Source organism: Pseudophryne corroboree, chromosome 10 (genome assembly GCF_028390025.1).
Source record: "Pseudophryne corroboree isolate aPseCor3 chromosome 10, aPseCor3.hap2, whole genome shotgun sequence".
Lineage (NCBI taxonomy): Eukaryota > Metazoa > Chordata > Amphibia > Anura > Myobatrachidae > Pseudophryne > Pseudophryne corroboree.
Window position 1 is genome coordinate 45,364,235 of NC_086453.1, and position 17,507 is coordinate 45,381,741.

General features: G+C 40.8%; 1 protein-coding gene across 1 annotated transcript; it reads right to left on the reverse strand.

The window, feature by feature from the left end:
- Window positions 1–13,762: 13,762 nt before the first annotated feature.
- Window positions 13,763–14,965, reverse strand: LOC134966993 (C3a anaphylatoxin chemotactic receptor-like). The gene has a single exon (XM_063943995.1). The coding sequence runs from the start codon at window positions 14,869–14,871 to the stop codon at window positions 13,951–13,953; it is 921 nt and encodes a 306-aa protein (XP_063800065.1). The 5' UTR covers window positions 14,872–14,965; the 3' UTR covers window positions 13,763–13,950.
- Between the last annotated feature and the right edge of the window lie 2,542 nt (window positions 14,966–17,507).

Consider the following 17,507-nt stretch of genomic DNA (forward strand, 5'->3'; position numbering starts at 1 on the left):
GAAAGAAAAAGATGTGAATAAATAATAATAATAATAATAATAATAATAATAATAAACATGCTATATATAACATATAATTTAGACTGGAATTGTATTCAATATGACTCAGGTAGTTGCATAATAACCCAGCTGAATGTTATGATAATGAATCCTCATAGTGAGAGTGTTGAACTATAAAGTTAATATCATATCACTTTGTTCTATGACGTAGTATAATAACTAAATTCTAATTATATTATACTATTAGGTGTAAAATTGATATTTGGGTGATCATGTAGCATTTTTGCTTGAGACACTGTCTATCGGTAATGCAATATTTATATTGACTCTTATATTGAGATTCCATTAAAATATTCAATTCATAGATAGGGGGGGGGGGGGTTTCTGGTCTCGGAATGTTCACATAATCAATAGAATGTTGTGTAAACAATATTTACAATTCTAAAAGTGTTTCCATATTCTCTCACAGCAATGTCTGATGTTTGGTAACATGTGTCAGTGAAAGTACTGTATATCTTAGTGGATATTATGTTGCACCAGCCTGTCAGTCAGTTCTAAAATGCACTTATACATGATCTAAATGGTGTCAGAACATTGGTGGTCATTCTGAGTTGATCGTTCGCTGCCGATTTTCGCAGCACAGCGATCAGGTGAAAAAATGGCATTTATGCACATGCACAAGGTGGGAAGCTGCTCAATCAGATTGTAATGTCACTCAGGTGCTAAAAGGGGAGGGGTAATTCTGTGTAGGAAAAAAACTGTGTTCCCTAATGCACACCGAGTGAATAATATTACTATATAATAATAGTCAGATAATACGGAGATCTTAGTTGCGTATATCTGCAGATATAGGGTTAAGCCCCCAGGCCGATCGACAAGGCTTCTCCGTCACTGGGGGTCCCTAATACTAGGTATGGGCCTGGGGTGCAGGACCCCACAATGTCGGCACAGGCCGGCCACCCCAGGTCAGCACACAGGTGAAAATTAATAGGGGTTAATAAGAAGCACAGAAGTGCTATGTAAGTGGTGTGATTAAAAAATATATACAAAGTGATAGGAAAAATAATAAGTGTTAATAAAGTGTTAGGGTGTGCCGACCTGCAACAGCCCACCCATACCGACACAGGGGCCACTGCACCCCACACCCACCCCATAAATAATTACATATATATATCTGGGTTAAATTCCCAGTGTAAGGCCACATGGTAATGGCACCTACAGCATCTGAGAGCCAGCTTACCTGGGGATACCCCTGACTTCCCCTATGGCACTACTAGAGTCAGCAATCCTTCCTAATGCTGACCCATTTGTGCCTCTCTATATACAATACACAAGGTGGGAAGCTGCTCAATCAGATTGTAATGTCACTCAGGTGCTAAAAGGGGAGGGGTAATTCTGTGTAGGAAAAAAACTGTGTTCCCTAATGCACACCGAGTGAATAATATTACTATATAATAATAGTCAGATAATACGGAGATCTTAGTTGCGTATATCTGCAGATATAGGGTTAAGCCCCCAGGCCGATCGACAAGGCTTTATGCACATGCGTATGGGTCGCAATGCGCACGCTGACATACAGGTATAAAGCTCCTTGTGGTTGTGCTCAGGTTCTAGCGAAGTTTTCCTTCACACTGATGGGAGCCAAAAGATTGACAGGAAGGGAGCATTTCTGGGTGTCAACTGACCATTTTCAGGGAGTGTTTGCAAAAATACAGGCGTGGCAGAAAAAATGCAGGCGTGGCTGGGCGTTCGCTGGGCGGTGTATGACATCAAATCCAGACATGAATAGGCTGAAGTGATCGCAAGCGCTGAGAAGGTTCAGAGCTACTCAGAAGCTGCACAAACTGTTTCTTTGCAGAGCTCGGCTGCACATGCGTTCGCATTTCTGCTAAGCTAAAATACACTCCCAGTGGGCGTCGGCATAGCGTTTGCACGGCTGCTAAAAACTGCTAGTGAGCGATCAACTCAGAATGACTCCCATTTCTATAATGGGTGCAATGTGTATGGTGCACACAGGCTCCTGGGTCCAGGGGGGGCCCTCACCGCACCCATTTTTAAAACTTACCTTTCTGAAGTCCAGCATCTGGAGCTGCAGTCACGGTCAAAATCATCGCCACAATGGTCGCTGCGCATGTGCAGTAGCCAAACTGGTCTCCGAAACATGGCGGGCCTCATGTTTCTGGAGACCTGCGCAGTAGACTCCAACACAATGTGAGTGACTACTGTGACGTACAGAGAAGGGGGCCAACCCGGAGGTGCACACGGGCCCCCTCATTTGTTAAAACGCATTTGTGTCAGAACCCTATATTTACTAAGCGAAGAAAAGAAGTAGTATTTCATGGGATGCGTCGGGGTGCCGGTGGTTATATAACTGGCCCCGGAATACTGACACCACTTAGGAGACCGGTGCCAGAACACTGACAGCTGACATCCCTTAGGTAAGTATCTGGGTTTGCGTCAGGTTTAGGCACTGGGGGGATGGTTGGCCCTAGCTGACACCCCCTGAGGGTTAGGGTTAGAGTAGGGGAGGGTAAAATACTTACACCCTCAGATGTCAGGATCTTCAGTGTCGGGATGCCATTGTTGGTCATGTGACCACCAGCATCCCGACCACCGAACCCTTTCTCATCTCTAAGTAATTTGTCTAATACCATAGGTTCTTATACAGCATATTGTTGCCCTGTGTCTAAGGTGGACTTATTGTTAATAAAGATCCTACTGTTAAACATTCACAGTTAACTAAGAGAGACAAAGTAGACTGCATGCTATGCTGTGGAGCGGACCTACTGTACCTCTCTCGTCCGCTAATATTTATGCTCATATTCGACCTGTTCTAGATTTGTATAATGTCACAGGAGGTCTAGAACAATGGAAGCCTATTTTTCCAGAACTTTCACTACCTCCAACAGTGAAAGCTACCAGAATTTTCAACAAGAAATTGATATCCACCTCGTACTCAGAAATGAACTATAAAATCCTACCCCTAAATTAAAATGTATAACTGGACAATCCGATAATTCCGACTGTTTCAAATGTGGTTCATCTGAGGTAGATATATTTCATTGCCTCTGGTTATGTCCCAAGGTAGCGGATTTTTGGAACCAAATTCACCTTTATATTACCAATACCTTACACATATATATCCCATTGTTGCCAATTTGGATATTTTGGGAATTGTTTCCAGGGTTACCTTTCTCTATGTTATCTAAAGGTAATAAGCTATCATTATGCAATAAAAAAAAAAACAATTCTTTCTCAATGGATAGAACCATCCATTCCTTTACTTTCCTTGTTTACACCTAGACTGTCCCATTTATTTTTATATGGACTGGACAGATACTTCAATTAATAAGGAAGGTTTGGTGGAAAGGTTTTTTGACACATGATTACCTAATTTTCATACACTCCCCCTGATGTTAAAAATTCACTTAGACAAAGTTTTAAGCTGACAACTTGATATAACCTAACAGTTATAGATAAGGGTGCGCCTTTCTAAATGCCTATTTTGTTAAACATATTTCATCCAGTCTCGATTTTTTATTATTCCGGTTTTCCCAGTCTTGTTACTACCTTCCTGTTATTGGCTTTTATATATTCTTGTTGATTTGATATGTTGAACTTTGAAATTCCTTATACTGTGCTATGTAATTTGTACTGACTCTCTATGAATCAATAAAAATGAATGGAAAAAAAACAATGCACTGTGTTGGATGTGAGAATAAAATTCACAGGGCTTATAGTATTGAGCTAGTGTAAATATAGGAAAATGGCTATAATCAGTGGCGTAACTAGAAATTTTTCTCCCTCAAGCCAAAAAATTATTTGGCGCCCCTCCCCCCATCATTCGCACTATTAAAGTGATAAAAATGCGTGCGCCGTAGGGGCGTGGCTTCATAAAGAGGCATTGCACTGCAGGAAAATAATTCCTTATACCCCAGTTATGCAACCTGCACGCCCAGACGTTAGCCACCACAGGAAAGAAAAATAATCTTGATTCATGCCCCTTACATTATTTGTCATTTTTCCTCCTTATAGTAATGCCCAGTATACATTATGCCACATGCTGCAATGGCCCTTAGACATTATGCCACACACAATAATGCACATGACACAATATGCACACACCATATTGCCCCCGACACATTATGCCACAAACCGTAATGCCTGTGACACATTATGCCACACACCGTAATGCCTGTGACACATTATGCCACACACCTTAATGCCTGTGACACATTATGACAGGAATCGCAATGCCCGTTATACATTATGCTACACACTGCAATGCCCCTGATACATTATAGCACATACAATGTCTGTGACACATTATGACACACACACCACAATGACCCTGAGACATTATACCACATACCACAATGCCCGTGATATAGTATACAACACATAGTAATGCCTGACACATACCGTAATGCCCGTTATACCCTATGCCACACACCGCAATGCCCGTTATACATTATGCCACACTGCAATGACCCTGAGACATTATACCACATACCACAATGCCCGTGATATAGTATACAACACAACGTAATGCCTGACACATTATGACACATACCGCAATGTCCGTGATACATTATGCCACACACTGCAATGACCTTGAGACATTATACCACATATCACAATGCCCGTGATATAGTATACCACACACCGTAATGCCTGTGACACATACCGCAATGCCCGTTATACCCTATGCCACACTGCAATGCCCCTGAGACATTATACCACATACAATGCCTGTGATATAGTATGCCACACACCGTAATGCCTGTGACACATTCTGACACACACTGCAATGTCCGTGATACATTATGCCACACACCGTAATGCCCATTACACATTAAGTCCAACAGTAAGGCTTCTAATTACTTTTAAATTACCTGCTCATTGCCAGGGGTTTCATGCTCTTGGTTCCATGCACGGTGCAAGGGATTTTCATGCTCAGGGTGTCATGCTCATTGCCAGGTGTTTCATGCACTGGGTGTCATGATCATTGCCAGGGGTTTCAAGCACTGGGTGTCATGCTTGTTGCTAGGGGGTAGTGCTTGTTGCTAAGTCTGTGCTCCCAGTGCCAGATATTCCCCCACGGTGCAGGTACTCACATGCCCCCAGTGCCAAATATAGGCCCCTCATGTGCCAGGTACACATATACCCCCCCCCCCAGTGCCACATATGCCCCTAGGGCCAGATATTCCCCCACAGTGCCAAATATACCCCCCCAGTGCCACATATGCCCCCAGTGCCAGATATTGCCCCACAGTGCCAAATATAACCCCCCCATGTGCCAGGTACACATATACCCCCGCCAGTGCCACATATGCCCCCAGTGCCAGATATTCCCCCACAGTGCCAAATATACCCCCGCAATACCACATATGCCCCCAGTGCCAGATACTCCCCCACAGTGCCAAATATAAACCCCCCATGTGCCAGGTACACATATACCCCCCCAGTGCCAGATATTCCCCCACAATGCCCGCCCCCCGCTGTTTTGTTTTGGAGAGACATGGAGGGCACAGCGCGCGCCTCTACTGTGTCCCTCCTGCGGGTCTGTTAAAGGAAGTGCTGGTTCGTGAGCCAATCAGAGCTCACGAACGGCACTTCCTTTATTAGACCCGCCAGAGATGCAGGAGGGACATGGGAGAGGCGCGCGCTGTGCCCTCCATGTCCCTCCATACAGCAGGGAGGGTTAGTGACAACAGATTGACATGCGGACGCTCGTCTGCATGTCAATCTGCTCTAAATCAGTGGCAGCGCCCCCGCAGCCCCTCGCCCCCAAGCCACCGCGAGGACTGTGGGGGCAGTAGTTATGCCATTGGCTATAATAGAACAGTGTCCCTCATTGTCACAGTGTGCATTTGGGTTCTTTCTCATCATATACTGAAATGTAAAATGGGTACAATCAATGTGAAGCTGTTACTCCGCTGTGCAATTAAATTTTCAGGTCAGACAAATCATTTTGGACATGAAAGATAGTTAATAAAAAGCCACAGGACCCAGTGCCCCAGGCACCGTGTAGTGCCTATATGAATTTCACTACTAGCTTATTTGTTTGTGCTGTGGTGGAGAGAATTTAAGTTTTTGCGATTGGTTAGGTGTTTAGATGGGTGCACTCTTTACTTATTATAGGCCAGCTGGAAAATGACCCATCCAGGCGTGCTTCTCAGGAGAGTTGAATACCACCGGATGATTTGCATGCATGTTCTTGTTGTATTCTGTCTTTATGTATTCTAGATGATTTCCACCATACTCATTTTAATTAACTTAATTTAATACTCAGAAAATTGCAAGAATTTAAGTGGCTGATGTCAAAATAAATTTGACCTAAAATATGTCCAACTCTGGTTGTCTGTGTCTTTGTTTATGCACGGTCGAGTCCATTATTATGACCACCTCCTAAATTTGGCATCTCATGAAGTTTGTCACAAATAGTGCACTGGCTTGGTAGGTATATAATGTGTGCGATAGTCCGTCTGCACACATATTACTGGTTGCTGTCATGGGTTAAAGGGGTAATTTATCTGAATTGCAAAAAAGGATGATTTATGCCTTTTGGGCCCAGGGTGGCAGTATTTCTGACAGCGCAGTTTGTGAACTGTCTACATGCTGCTGTGGTGAAGGTGTATCATGAGTGGACAATTGGCACCATTAATAACCAACTTGGAAACTGCGGAGCACCACGTGCCATTGATGTGAGAGGTGAACGTCAGCTACAAAGGTGCATGAGAGCCAACCGCCATGCTACAGTGGAGCAGCTCACCATCAAAATGAACCTGGGATCATTACACTTTCTTACATCAATTACAATATTAAATCATAGGATTGTGTTTCTCCATTCAATCAAATCAAGAAAAAGAAACACTTTAATGCAGATATAATAAAAAAAATATATATTATTAGTTTTTTACAGCAAGGAACTATTAATAATGCTGTGTAGCTTGGGCCTGTCAACCACCAGAACCATAGTTGGGAATTACAAAACACCTTTGTGGTTATAAACAGCTGTGTCTCTAAGCTATGTAAAAATAAAACACTTACTGTACAAAGGTATTATTGATTTGATCAACACATGGTGAATTGGCCACATCTTCACCTTTTTTTAATACATATTTAAAATATTGTTTATATACACAACACATCAATTTGCTAAATATTTAAAAAATATAGATCTAGAAAAGTATGAGAGCAGTTAGAATTTTTGTTTAAAAAGACACTTTTGCACACCACTTAAACTGTAAATGATTTTTTTAAGCTACCTACAGTAATTCAATTATTTATTATGACCTGTGTTCATGTAAATTACATGTTTTCATGTGTACATCAATTAACATATATTTGTATAACAAAATGTGTGCATTACTGTCTTTAAATAGATTGATGAGCACATTCCATTATTAATACCAGTGTAGGGTTTGGTATCCAGTCTAGAGATCTACACTAAAAAAAGGTCTACAGTCCATAGTTCTACCACTAATGGTAGACAAACATTAGGTCGACAGGACCAAAATGTCAACTTACAAAAGGAAGACAATTCAACAGGTCTACAGGGTCAAAATGCTGACATGACAATGGTTGACACACATATGGTAGATACAAGTTTTTCTATTTATTTTTTGAAAACTTTTTCATTCTTTACCATCCATGTGGACTACGATTGGGAATAGTAACATGTGCCTAACACTGCAGTAGTGGAGTTAGGCACCTTGGCCAATGCGGGTGGATGCTTTACGTTAATGGGGCTTCTTTGTGGCAGAAAAGTGACAAACCCCCCCCACCCAAAAAAAACTAAATTGTGTCTACCTTTTTTGTTTTGACCATTTCCATGTCGACCTTTTCACCCTGTCGACCTTTCCCCACTGTCTACTTATTATATGTCGACCTTTTCACCCTGTCGATCTTTTGACTCTGTCGACCTATTGCACGTCTACCATTAGTTGTAGACCTATTGACTGTAGACCTTTTTAGTGTAGATCTAATAATCCCCACCCATGGGTTTGATGCCTGTGGGATAAACCAAAAATGAATCTACAGTAAATATTATCGTATTGTTATACTGTTCCTATTCTATCTATTTGTGTTCAAAATGAGATATTAACCAACAGGGGCATATGGATGAAAAGCTTCATGGGGGAATGGGATTCGGGGGGCAAAATGCCAAGGACTATTTTAGGTCCTGGAGCCCCTTTTTTCACGTTTGGTATTTCATTTTACAACAGTAACTGCAGATATACAAAGACTCCCAATTCTATGTTAATTTTTGTCACTGTTTCTGGTGTTGGCCAACCCGTTTAATTGTTTATTTTACTATAAAAATGTAGTTATGCATTATTATCTAAATATTATTATTAATATTAACTACCAATCAGTACAAATTATGTTGCTCATCTTAAAAAAAAAAAAAAAAAAATCATAGTGAAAAATCCAGGTTTTATTCAGATTTCATTGCCAATCTATCTCATTTGATTGGGAGTATTTTTAAATCTATAGTCACTACCTTACTGGTTATTTATTAAATGTTTATGAATGGAACACTTAGAGCTTTTTAAATCAATCAATCGATTAATCAATCCGTATACCAAGGCAATCTACTGTATATTATTTATTTATTTATTAACAGTTTCTTATATAGCGCAGCAAATTCCATTGCACTTTACAATTGGAAATAACACTGATATAACAAACTGGGTAATAACAAACAGTCATAGAGGTAGGAAGGCCCTGCTCGCAAGCTTACAATCTATAGGGAAATAGCCATGTATCTTTTGCATAGTTGTCCGCCTGATTGCAAAGGTCATACAGCATTGCTGAACCGAGTTTGAGAGGAAGGGAAAGTGAAGAATGAGAAGACATGTGAGGATATGTGTGGACTGTACAGAGTGGATGCAATTTTATAGGAAGGTTTATGAAAGTTATGTGGGCGGTTCTGTAATTTGATATGCTTGCCTAAAGAGGTGAGCTTTCAGGGAACGCTTGAAGACTATAGGAGAGTCTTATTGTGCATGGTAGGGCATTCCACAGACTGGGTGCAGCCCGATGAAAGTCCTGCAATCATGAGTGGGAGCGAGTAATGATTGTGGATGAGAGACACAGGTCTTGTGAAGAGCGCAGAGGTCGGGTTGGGAGATATTTTGAGATAAGCGAAGTGATGTACGTTGGTGTAGTTTGGTTAATGGCCTTGTGTGTGAGTTTAAGTATTTTATATTAAATATGGTAGAATACAGGTAACCAATGGAGGGACTGACAGAGTGGATCTGCAGACGATGAACATCTATCGAGGAAGATTAGCCTCGCCACTGCATTCAGAATGGATTGTAGTGGTAAGAGTCTTGTTTTGGGAAGACCAGATAGGAGACTATTGCAATAATCAATGCGGGAGATAATGAGAGCGTGGATTAGAGTTTTAGCAGTGTCTTGTGTAAGGTATGGTCGTATTTTGGATATGTTTTTTAGATGCATGTAACATGGTCTTGAGACAGATTGAATGTGGGGAGCAAAGGACAGATCAGAGTCGAGGATGACACCTGGGCAGCGAGCTTGTGAGGTAGGGTAGATAGTCGAGTTTTCAAAAGTGATAGAGATATCAGGTTGGTACCTATTATTGTCCCATGGAAATATAATTAACTCTGTCTTTGAAATATTAAGTTTGAGGTGGTGAGATGTCATCCAGGATGAAATGTCAGAAAGGCATTCAGTGACACGGCCCAGTACAGATAGGGACAAGTCATGGTAGGATAGGTAGATTTGAGTATCATCTGCGTACAGATGATACTGAAATTCAAAAGAACTGATTAGTTTACCAAGAGATGAGGTATAGATAGAGAAAAACAGAGGACCCAAGACTGAGCCTTGCGGTACTCCAACTAAAAGAGATAGCAAAGAGGAGGTAGATTCAGAGAAGCGAACACTGAAGGAGTGATTAGATAGGTAGGATAGGAACCAACAAAGGCCTGTGTCTTTAAGACCTAGGGGTTGTAGTGTTTGTATGAGAAGAGAGTGGTCAACAGTGTAAATTGCAGCAGATAGATCAAGAAGAATAAGTAGTAAGTAATGGCCTTTAGACTTCGTAGTGACCAAATCATTAACCACTTTAGTCAATGCTGTCTCTGTGGAGTGTTGGGAATGGAAGCCTGACTGAAGTGGGTCCAATAAAGTGTGTGAGTTAAGAAAGTGTGTGAGTCGAGTGTAGGCAAGTCTCTCAAGAAGCTTAGAGAGACAGGGGAGCTGAGAGATAGGGCAGTAGTTTGAGAGAGCATTAGGGTCAGAATTTTGTTTTTATTAAATGGGAGTAATCACTGCATGCTTTAAGAGTGAAGGAAAAATACCAGTAGAGAGAGAGATAGATTACAAATGTTAGTTAAGGTAGGAATGAGCACCAGAGACAGAGCTTTACTTATTTGTGAGGGTAAATGATCAAGAGGAGAGGTAGTAGAGAAGCAGGATGAGAAGAGTGATGATACTTCATCTTCACTTGTGGGATCAAATGAAGAAAGAATATTAAAGAACATTTGGTAATTACAGTGAATTCAGAAAGTATTCACAGCACTTCACTTTTGCCACATTTTATGTTACAGCCTTATTCCATAATGGAATAAATTCATTTTCCCCTCAAAATTCTACACAAAACACCCCACAATGACAATGTGAAAAAGTTTTTTTTTTTTAGATTTATGTAAATTTATTAAAAATAAAAAATGAAGAAATCACATGTACATAAGTATTCATAGCCTTTGGAGGAAACCAGGCACCACTCATCACCAGGCCAATACCATCCCTACAGTGAAGCATGGTGGTGGCAGCATCATGCTGTGGGGAGGTTTTTCAGCAGCAGGAACTGGGATACTAGTCAGGATAGAGGGAAAGATGAATGCAGCAATGTACAGAGACATCCTGCTCCACAGCGCTCCTGATCTCAGACTGAGGCGATGGTTCATCTTTCAGCAGGAAAACGACCCTAAGCACACAGCCAAGATATCAAAGGATTGGCTTGAGTGGCCCAGCCAGAGCCCAGACTTCAATCCGATGGAACATCTCTGGAGAGATCTGAGAATGGCTGTGCCTTGACACTTCCCATCCAACCTGATGGAGCTTGAGAGGTGCTGCAAAGAGGAATGGGCAAAACTGCCCAAAGATGGGTGTGCCAAGTTTGTGGCATCATATTCAAAAATACTTGAGGCTGTTATTGCTGCCAAAAGGTGCATGAACAACGTATTGAGCAAAGGTTGTGAATACTTATGTACATGTGATTTCTTAGTTTTTAATTTTTAATAAATTAGCAAAAATAAAAAAATTCACATTGTCATTATGGGGTATTGTGTGTACAATTTTGAGGGCAAAAAAAATTATTTATTCCATTTTGGAATAAGGCTGTAAAACATAACAAAACGTAGAAGTCTAAGACCGAGCTGATCATCTTCCCTCCCTCCCGCATAACCTCACCTCCTACAATCTCATTATCTATTGATGGCACTACTATCTCTAGCCCCCAAGTGCGCTGTCTTGGAGTAATCCTTGACTCTTCACTCTCCTTCAAACCACACATTCAGCACCTCTCACAAACCTGCCATATTTCATCTGAAAATTATTTCCAGGATCAGACCCCTTCTGACCCAGGATGTTACTAAGACTCTTATCCACTCACTGGTCATCTCCATACTGGACTACTGTAATCTCCTTCTGACTGGCATTCCTGACAAATACCTCTCTCCACTCCAATCTATCCTCAATGCTGCTGCCTGGCTCATCTTACTCACCAAACACACTACGTCCACCTCTCCTCTCCTACTAGACCTTCACTGGCTCTCCTTCCCTTTCAGAATCCATTTCAAGCTTCTCACACTCGCTTACAAAGCCCTCACCCACTCCTCTCCCATCTACATCTCTGACCTTATCTCCCTTTACACTCCCACCCATCCTCTTTGCTCTGCTAATGCATGCCGACTCTCCTGCCTACGGATTACTTCCACCCACTCCTACCTCCAAGATTTCTCACGTGCTGCACCACTTCTCTGGAATTCCCTACCTCTCCCCCTCAGACTCTCCACCTCTCTACAAAACTTCAAACGGGCTCTCAAGACCCACTTCTTCTCCAAACCCAGCCAAATCTCATCCTAACCCTCTGTCCTACGCTCTCTATGTACCCCATCTGTGTCACCCCTGTCTGTCTACCCCTCCCCTATAGAATGTAAGCTCTCATGAGCAGGGCCCTCTTCCCTCATGTGTTATCCTTTCTTACTTTAATAATCTTCAACTGCACCAAATCCAGCAGTCTTCTGCCACCTGATACTTATTCCAGTATCATCTGCTGATGTAGCTATGTTTATTTTTACCCTGTACTTGTCCTATACTGTCATCAACTGTAAGTTGCTGTTTTCCTGTTTGATTATTTGTTTATGTACTCTTTAATTGGGTGCTGCGGAACCCTTGTGGCGCCACATATATAAAGGATAATAATAATAATAAAAAGTAAAGTGGTGTGAATACTTTCCGGATGCACTGTATACTAAGACAATCTTCAGTCAATGGGAAGTGCAGCTTCCTGTACTCATGTGTCTGCTTAAGCTTACTGGTAATTGTGATAGCAAAATGAGTGGGGCTTCTAAGAGAAAAAAAAGTTTTGCAAGAAGATAATGTTTGCAGAACAAACATGAAGTTAACTTCAATTTTGGTAAACAGAAACAACAACATTTGGTGAGTTCAATTAAAGCTATTATTGCTTCATCCACATTTTCATTTCATTTATCCCCATATGCTTTTGTGTAGAAGCTCATGGGGAGACTACAAAACACAGTCTTTGCCCTGCCATCATAAATTATGGTGTGGGGGCAACTGCACCATTTGCATCCCTACCCCCCCCCAGTAAGTTGTAGCCATATATTAATGGAAACGGTATCCTTTCAATGTCAACTGTCAGATGTTGCAGATTCATTCTTATTAGGAGTGAATATGTTTTTAGGCTTAATATTTCCAAGCAATCAGGGGATGTTGTGTAAGTAATATTTTGTTTTGATTATACTATCCTGACAAGTGTTTTCTGATCCCACTAAAGTAATTGGTGTTTCTAACAAAAATAAATGATGATGTTCATATAAAAAAATTAATTCTGCACTTCATTGTTGGAGAAGGTGGAACAGAATGACAATATTCAGTAGTGTGGCTCTTTCTGAATTATTTATCTGTAGTGTTGTTCCAATAATTGAAAAATATGAGGTGCAGTTCTCATAAGTATTTAAATAAACAATCCCAGGTGTTCATTTTCATTCACATCCTTTTGGTCAGTTGGTGTCCCAATGTATAACATTCAATGCACTCTACACAATGCATGTTAGATTTAAGAAGTGAGTAAGATTAGAACAATCAATTACGACACTTGTAAATAAGCTGCAGCCCCATTCTCAAATATTGGGTTAGTTACTATAATATGGTACGGGGGTTTTGCAAACACCATAATAGTCCAATCATTTATATGTTGCAGTGACAATTAGGAGCTGATTGTCTGGTACTTTATATCTGTACACTTTATCTCCATCCAAGTCTTAGTAAATAGACCCCTAGGTGTGATATTAGTAAATTATAATGCCATTGCTTATAAATTAACATGGGTTTGCTGTTAACTTCATAACTTATAGGTGCAATGTTAAGGATCACAGAGAAAATATGGAATAAACACATATCCCTGCAGGGATATACAACACACACTTGTGTGTCCTGACTTTTAACTTTAGCAGAGCCACATTCTGGCTGTCGCTGGTCTAATGTATGATATATAGGTATTGTCAGGTAAGAATCTTTGTACAGCAGAGAAACTGACGTACAATTCGCTACTATGTCGCTTTGTAAGATATCTCTAATAAGCAATATAGAACATTTGGGAATGTCTTATTTTTTAAGAATATCATCCAGCAAGCCTTTTCATGTTCTCCATCAAAATTTTTTTTTTTATAAAGGTGATGAATCCAAATTTAAACTTTGAGACGTGGTGCCAGTATTGTCTATATAATTAAGGTCAGACCGTTCATTAAAAGCCTTTTCCAACACGGCTGGTAAGGACTTTAGAAAGTTTTTCTTGAAATCATGGGAAAAGAAGACATAGAGTAAGGGGTTGATGCAGCTGCTGAAGTAAGCCAAGCAGATGAATATTTCTGTAAGGATAATATCAATTCGCTGGTATTTTATATTTATTAATGGCCATGTGTTATATGGAAACCAGCAGACGAAGAAGCATACTATGACTGCAGTGATAACTCGGAAAGGTCTGTGAGACCGATTTGATTTCCTAATTACTCTTATCTTTAATAAAATCAGACCATATGATATTACAATGATGGCAAATGGGAATGCAAACATACAAATATTTCTTGTGATAAACATTGCCTTTTTCTTTTTTGCCAGTTTGGCTTCTTTAGTATTCTGATATTTAGGAAAACACTCAGTGACATCATCAAGCCCATGGTTAAACACCAGATGAGGGATACTAATAAGTAGACACAGCAACCAAACCAGTACAGCTATCATGGTGGCTAACCTGGGCGTTCTGTGTAATTTGGTCCAAACTGGCCAACAAATGGAGACAAGTCGATCAATGCTGATGACGGTCATGAAATAGACACTGCTCAACATGTTTATGAAGAGAATTGTTATACCAGCCTTACATAGGAAGTGATCATAAGGAATGTCCCAATACAAAGCCCACTCAGATATACGTAAAGGGAGAGAAATACATGTGAAAAAGTCAGCAAAAGCCAAGTTTAGGAACCACACGGCACTGACTGTCTTCATCTTGAAGCCGGCAATCCAGATGACCAAACCATTCCCAATTGTCCCCAAAAATATAGTTAAGCTGTACCATATGATGGACATTGCTCTGATAATATTTATTACAGTGGAAGTATCTCGTGGAGACAGCCAATAGTCATCATCGGGATAGCTGTAATTGAACCAGTTGTCTCCAGTAGTATTCCTACAAAAATAGTGGACAAATTTACTCAACAGTGTAAGTTGACATTTACTTTCATTACTATAATTGAACAAGTACTATAGATTTTTGAGATTTTGCTATGTACTGTAGCTATATTGACAAAATAGTGGTTTAGGCCAGTGGTTCCCAAACTTTTTTGAGTCACAGTTCCCTAGAGTATCAGCATTTTTTCCATGGACCTCCTAGGCCCAAAGTTTCTTATTAAGAAATTCAGCAAAAAATATTGCATTAAGTAAATTTAACTTATTGGTCATTCTTAGAGTGAGTCCTGTGGTGGTGAACATGGTTGCAAATCTGTTTGTCCACTCCATTGAATAACAGCAACCAGAACTGGTTTTACCTATTGTATTGACCATAAATAATTTAAGTTGGTCCTGGACAACCAACCAAAGGAACCCCTGCAAGTGCTCTGTAGTACCCCAGGGTGCCATGACACCCAGTTTAGGAACCACTAGCTTAGGAATATTGTGAATCTAAGATGAAACCGCTCCATTCCTCATATTCAGCATAAGGAAACTATTTACTCTACTTTTTCTTTTCTATGTCCATAATGAATACAAATTTGTGTGAGTTGAAAAAAAATCCTTAAGCATTTCTTGTTTTACACAAATTTTAAATTAGCGCTGTGGATGTTGTAAGTGAATGGAATAAGTAGTTTTACAATCAAAGCATTAATAGATTTGGGAGTATGTTATGCCACTGTACACCAACCCCTTTCACCACTTATTGCAACATACAGATCTGCTGCAGTCATGTGATACAGCCATTCTAGTCATGCCATCATGTGACTCGGTAGCGCTGAGCGTCATTTTGTGCAACTGTTCCATTTAAATGCATCTTAATCACATTGCTATGTGATTAAGATGCACTAGAAGCTTATGCTGATTACAAATGATATGCAGCATGCCTATATTCTGTGCGTCAATGTAGCTATATCTACATACTGTACAAAATGGTATATTACAGTCAGAGGCATTTCTAAGGAGGAGAGGACTCCGTGTGTGGGACCCTTCCTCTCCTGTAGCCATCACCACCGCTGTTAGCGCTCTCAGCACTGAAACTCTGGCACAGTGCCATAGTCTACAGCACATGTGCAGGACTCTGACAAAAAATGGCCTCCGCGCCATTTATTTTTCGGAGTCCTGCACATGCGCTGTTGACTCTTGCACTGTGCCGGGAGTCTCTAGTGCTCAGTGCGCTAGCAGTGACGGTGACGGCTATGGGAGAGGAGGTGTCCCACACACAGTCACCGATGGACGCCGGAAATGTGAGTATAGAAGAAATGGGTGCAGTGTGTGCAGTGTGGGCCCCCTCTGAACCTAGGGGCCTGTGTGCACTGCACACACTGCACCCATTATAGATACGCCACTGATTACAGTGTTTTCATGGAAATCACTGTAACGTAGCATTTCATATGCAGATACAGGAGCAGTCACACACAGAATATAGGCATGCCACATATCATTTTATAGTCATATCATAGTCCGACGTTAGCAGAGCTGCCTGCTGAGTCACGCTAGGCACTTCCTGCTGCATGAAGTATTGAGGTAAGATGTATGAGAACACATATGTCTATATTCACATCATGAGAGACCACTTATGTACGTTTCTTTACGTCTGTACTTAGTGTAATTCCTATTAATAAATAGAAAGTCATATGAAAGAAATATCACAAAATAATTGTCCTATTTCATGTCTTCATTAAATCAATAAAACATTGGTAAATTTATTTGAAACTTGATGTCAAGTGCCTGGTGCTTCCGTATACAGATAAGTGGTTTGGATTTCCTGAAAACTGAACACACCCGAACTTTGGGGTTTTGAGTCAAATCGAGTCCTGCTCAGGTAATCCCACCAAGTTCTAATCTCGGATCTACAAACTGTGTCTCATCTGTTTTAAATGGCACGTAAGTCCTTTCTCATTATTTCATTGTTGTGTTTTTGTTTTGGATTTGCAAACCCACTCTCAAGTAATTTGGGTATGTTTTTGGGTTTGGTTTTTCTTTTGGGTTCTATAAAAATCAATAAAAACAACTAAAACCATGTATCTTGGACCTCGTTTTGTTCCTGTAGCATAAATAACATCAGTAACATTATTTTCCAGTTCATTTTACCACTTCACCATACAGTACACTGTCCTAAGTGAAATGGTATCTGAAATCCTGAAGGACGCACTTACATGCAACACAACCCTCGAGATTCAGTTGTAAAATCTGAGTTCTGGACTTGAAGGAAGACCCAACTCGGCATTTTGGCCCTTATTCAGATCTGATCGCTGGGCTGCGATCAGATAGTCGCCGCCTACAGGTTGAGGGGAAAAAGCTGTGCAAGTGTGTGATCGCTTCATTAGCAGAGCTGCACAAACATAAGTTTGTGCAGTCTCTGCGCAGCCCAGGACTTACTCAGCCGCTGCAATTGTTTCCTGTTGATCAGGGCCGGAACTGACGTCAGACACCCTCCCTCCAACACCTGATCCTGCCTGCGTTTTTCCAGACACTCCTTGAAAACGGTCAGTTGC

Excerpts from the sequence above, each read along its gene's own strand:
- LOC134966993 (XM_063943995.1), bottom strand. The coding sequence starts at position 14,871 with ATGTCCATCATATGGTACAGCTTAACTATATTTTTGGGGACAATTGGG.